The sequence below is a fragment of the Argentina anserina genome, chromosome 3 (genome assembly GCF_933775445.1).
Source record: "Argentina anserina chromosome 3, drPotAnse1.1, whole genome shotgun sequence".
NCBI lineage: Eukaryota > Viridiplantae > Streptophyta > Magnoliopsida > Rosales > Rosaceae > Argentina > Argentina anserina.
The window spans coordinates 17,111,369-17,115,505 of NC_065874.1; the positions used below are offsets into that span (position 1 = coordinate 17,111,369).

At 36.6% G+C, this 4,137-nt stretch overlaps 1 protein-coding gene across 2 annotated transcripts; it reads right to left on the reverse strand.

Annotated features, from left to right (window-relative positions):
- Positions 1 to 324: 324 nt before the first annotated feature.
- On the reverse strand, positions 325 to 3,888 carry LOC126788976 (ankyrin repeat-containing protein At5g02620-like). Of its 2 annotated transcripts, none has more exons than XM_050515013.1 (6): positions 3,699 to 3,888; positions 2,848 to 3,021; positions 2,071 to 2,538; positions 1,784 to 1,936; positions 1,242 to 1,690; positions 325 to 1,043 (listed from the first exon to the last, which is right to left on the reverse strand). In XM_050515013.1, exons 2-6 carry the CDS (start codon positions 3,005 to 3,007, stop codon positions 429 to 431), a joined length of 1,845 nt encoding a protein of 614 aa, XP_050370970.1. In that variant the 5' UTR covers positions 3,008 to 3,021; positions 3,699 to 3,888; the 3' UTR covers positions 325 to 428. The 2 variants fall into 2 exon arrangements, with proteins under 2 accessions (XP_050370970.1, XP_050370972.1); XM_050515015.1 differs by lacking the exon at positions 3,699 to 3,888 and adding an exon at positions 3,260 to 3,688.
- Between the last annotated feature and the right edge of the window lie 249 nt (positions 3,889 to 4,137).

Below are 4,137 nucleotides of genomic sequence, written 5' to 3' on the forward strand. Positions count from 1 at the left end.
GTTCTTTTCTTCTATTCATTCTTGACTTTCTCTAAACTGCACAGTGCGTAGTTAGCTTTGATCATTATGATATTCAAGAATCTATAGCCTATATAACCCACTAACCCAGTAACCATATCAGTATGTGGTTGTTATATTAAATTATTAATTGGTGACTTCTAAGCTAGCTTTAAGTCTTTAACACAAAATTTATTTGTATCATTAACCTTTATAACATGCAACTTTAGCATTTTCATTTTTTTACCAGTAATGGTAATAAGACTAAATCCAGAACAGATATTACAATATGAAAGAAATGTAATCCAGAACAGGAAAACAGGAATAATCCATATGCACATCAGCACATGTACCTTCATTATTGTATTTGGGACCAAAGGTTTAACTAGGTAGAAAATATATACAACATATGAACATTTTAGCCCGACTTCTTAGTATATCATATATTTCCATGGCTGAAATAAAAGACTAGAACAAAATGTTGAAGAGGATATATCAGACACAAGAGGGAATTGCATAAATGCATATAAAGCAACAGGGACAATTGCAAAGAAAAATGCAAGATCTGGAACCCATCTTGATCCATATTGACAAGACAAATAGAAAGCAGTGCTGAAAGCCATCATCATAGATGCTATTGAGATGAACAGGCAACTCAGTCCAACCATCAACTTCAAAGGCAAGGACTTGAGGAAATCGTTTTCCGCATACCGCGAGGTGAGGATAAATAAGAACATCAGCATTGCAGTTGAAGATGAAAAGAGTGCTGCTCCGTCAGCTATTGTGAAGTATATAAAAGCTTTCTCTTGCAAAAATTTTGGTTTTCCAGTATGATCATCTGTGCCACCTGGTATACTAAATGCCGCTGAAAAAACAACGGTGGCAATAATAGTCGCAACAAGCAAGCATGAAGTTGCAGTCTCCTTCATCCATTTTTCTCCTTGAAGCATCAGCTCCCTGTGTTCCTCGGTGAATAATTCTTGAGGTGTTTTTCCTTTCTCGTTTTCCATCTCTATATATTGAGGTTGAACAATCTTCTTTACTTCCTGCGATGTCAATGAAATTTAATTAATGAAAGCCAAAAGAATTCAACAAATCATGATATAAGATTTGTTTCATTGGAATTTTCTCTTGTGCATGCATAGATGACATGTTTTTGCTGGCTAAGTAAGCATGGTATCATTTGGTTAGAAGTTACATCATACGAAATGGTAAATTAAGGATACAAGGAGAAGAAGTAGTACCTCAAACCATACTAACTCTCGCTGCATTTGAAGAGCTACGCCCGGCACCAGATTTAATTGGTTTTGAGGAGCACATTTTGCAGCCATATGCACTATATTGTTACCCTCATTATCCTCATATGTCACTATGACATCCTTTATTGAGCCTATCTCATGCACTAGAGTAAAGATACTCGTATGACGATGCAAAACTGCAAGATGAATAATCGTTCGATTTTTTTCATCCGTTTCCCAGACAAGCTCAGGATAAGAGCTCATAAGCACGCTCAGGAACTCATGATTTCCTAATTCTGCTGCATCAAATATTAAATTTGAAGGATATTTGATCAGCCTCATTACATCGTCATGCTCATTTTTCAAAATTTCTTCCCAAAGGCGTTGGACCAGCTTAAGTGCTTCACCAGTTTGATTTAGATTTTTTTGGAACGCAAAGTTAAAACCTGGGAGGACTTGAAACGAGAATTTTGAAGAATATAAGCAAGGGGGCTAAAATAGTGATATATAAGATAGGATAAACTTTAATTTTCGATGAACTCACTCACATGATTTAATGAGTCTACCCCAGATTCCTGGACTTTGGGAACCAAATACTGAAGGCTTTCGAGCCAAAATATGCAAGGCTGTTTTATTTTTTGGCCGGTCAGTGCGTGCCTTGGCTAATGATCCATCTGTATCTAGCAACTTAAAGGCTAGATCTACAAAATTCACACAGAAATTAAGAATGCTCACGTAAATTAACCATCACATATCTTTTTATTAAAAAAAAACTAGAATATTCAAATGCACGAATGAAAAATAGAAGTATGAGTTATTTAGTATATATACGTACCATACAGACCATTGTTGATACAGGAAAAGAACAAGTTTTCGAGGTCGGGTTTCTTCATCATCTTCTTACTTTGAGGGTACAAATACCATGCCATTTCTGATTGTCCTAACACAGCAGCCATATAGGGTGGTGCCATTTTTTGACCTCCTCGAACTGACAGCAAAGAATCGTTCCTTTTAATCAGAATATCTCCGATTTCTAAAGCTCCAGCAGCGGCAGCAATACATAAAGCAGTGTTTCCATTTTTGTCTTGGAGAGCCAAATGTTCATTGTCCATGATTTCAACCAGTTTTTCGACAAAGTGAATATGTCTTGATCCTGCCGCAATATGAAGAACAGTGTCCCATCCTGTTGATATGGCTGCACTCAAAAGTGTCCGATCCTTTTCCAAGATTTTTTCAGCTGCTGCCCAATCACCTTTAAGTGCATACTTATAGAGAGGCACGCATATATTCAGGTATTGCTCTCCTGTGTAAGTAGTTTCATAAACAGGCTAAATTTCTTGAATTGATAATTATATTGATATATTGGATATGGTCATATAGCTAGCCAGCTAGAAAGGTCTAGATATACAATTATACATGTTGCTGTACGTTAACTAAGAAAGTAACAGATTCAATGAATTTCAAACAGTCCATGCAATTCACTTTCAGGTACAACTACATGGATCTACCAGCAGACTACCACCTCATATCGAACTGATACATCATATATCTGTTTTTCCAATTGTATATATTTGTAGTATGAATGGAAACGAAATTATTGAAAAGTACATACTATTTTTGTGCTCTAGCAGATGAAGCGAAGGTGTTTTGGGTACAGGTTTATCTGCCAAAATATCGATGGTGGTGGAGGCTAGTTGAATCCCAGCAGGTGGCACCGGTTGTGCTTGTGGGATAGACATGTTCGTTCCAGATTGAACAAACTGTGTAAACATATCAGTGTGGGAACCTGCAATTAAATTATTTATAGTAATCAAATTAATATGTACCGCCAATATCCCCCTCAAAAAAAATGTACCGCCAATAAGTCCATCAGTCAATAGTAGAAAAAGTCAACATAACGAAGATCATATAGAGAAAAAAACAAAAACAAAAAAACAAAGGGATTATATATGATGAGGGTGGATCTGTTGTTGTTCTTCTGCATTTTATTTCCTTTAACAAGTAAAATGTAGAAATACACACACCTTGATCATGTACATTATGATTAGATTATTGACCGCCACTCCGCCAGGGAATAAGATCACGTACTGAAGAGTGAAAAGCATGCATTCCCACTGAATATATATATGACATCATGTCTCATGCAGTCGGCTTATATGGAAATTAAAATAATATAGTCCTCTCACTCCAATGTATATGCAAACATATACCAAATGCACGAGTAATACTATGGGACTCCATTACTTCGTTCTGAAGGTAATATACACAACCAAAAGTAAATAAATTTGATAAATAAAAATATCTTTCGCCTCCTCGATCACAAGGTAAGATTCCCATTGGTGTAAGACATCACTATTCACAACTGAAAATTTGAAACTATTTGGGATAAGAAACAGCTGGCCTGTAATCATATAAGCCTCTAGCAGAGAGAGAGAGAGAGAGAGAGAGAGAGAGAGAGATTACAGATGGATATGAAATAGTGCTGAAGCAACAACTTATCACTGTCCAAGTCTCTAGCAGAGCTCACTATTGCTTAGTCAGTAAACATCTGAAGTTCAAATATATAAGGGGGTCGGAAAGTGGTTATCGATCAACGTAAGTGCAGGGAACTTCCAGTTAAATATGGAGCTCGCTTTTCACAAAGCTCGGAAGACCAACAATAATCCCACCCACAGATTCTAGCTATTTTGTAAACTAATGCATAGTGGAAAGACTTTCAGACATGAATGGACCACTTTATGATCGATCAACTGAGGAAAAAAATAGATAGAACTCCTAGAAGCCTAGAAAGAGATGTGTTGATATCAAATTCACCAGTGAAGCGAACACTAGTGGCTGGTGAAGACGAAGAAGGTGAAGTAATACAACCCCACATTCCATGGAAAACTTTCTCGATGGCTTG

Bases quoted from the DNA above. Each gene is read 5' to 3' on its own strand.
- LOC126788976 (XM_050515013.1), bottom strand. From the start codon at position 3,007: ATGTTTACACAGTTTGTTCAATCTGGAACGAACATGTCTATCCCACAA. The intron at 2,539-2,847 runs GTATGTACTTTT...CTACTTACACAG, and splicing joins TCTGCTAGAGCACAAAAATA to GAGAGCAATACCTGAATATA. The intron at 1,044-1,241 runs GTACTACTTCTT...TTGACATCGCAG, and splicing joins GAGAGTTAGTATGGTTTGAG to GAAGTAAAGAAGATTGTTCA.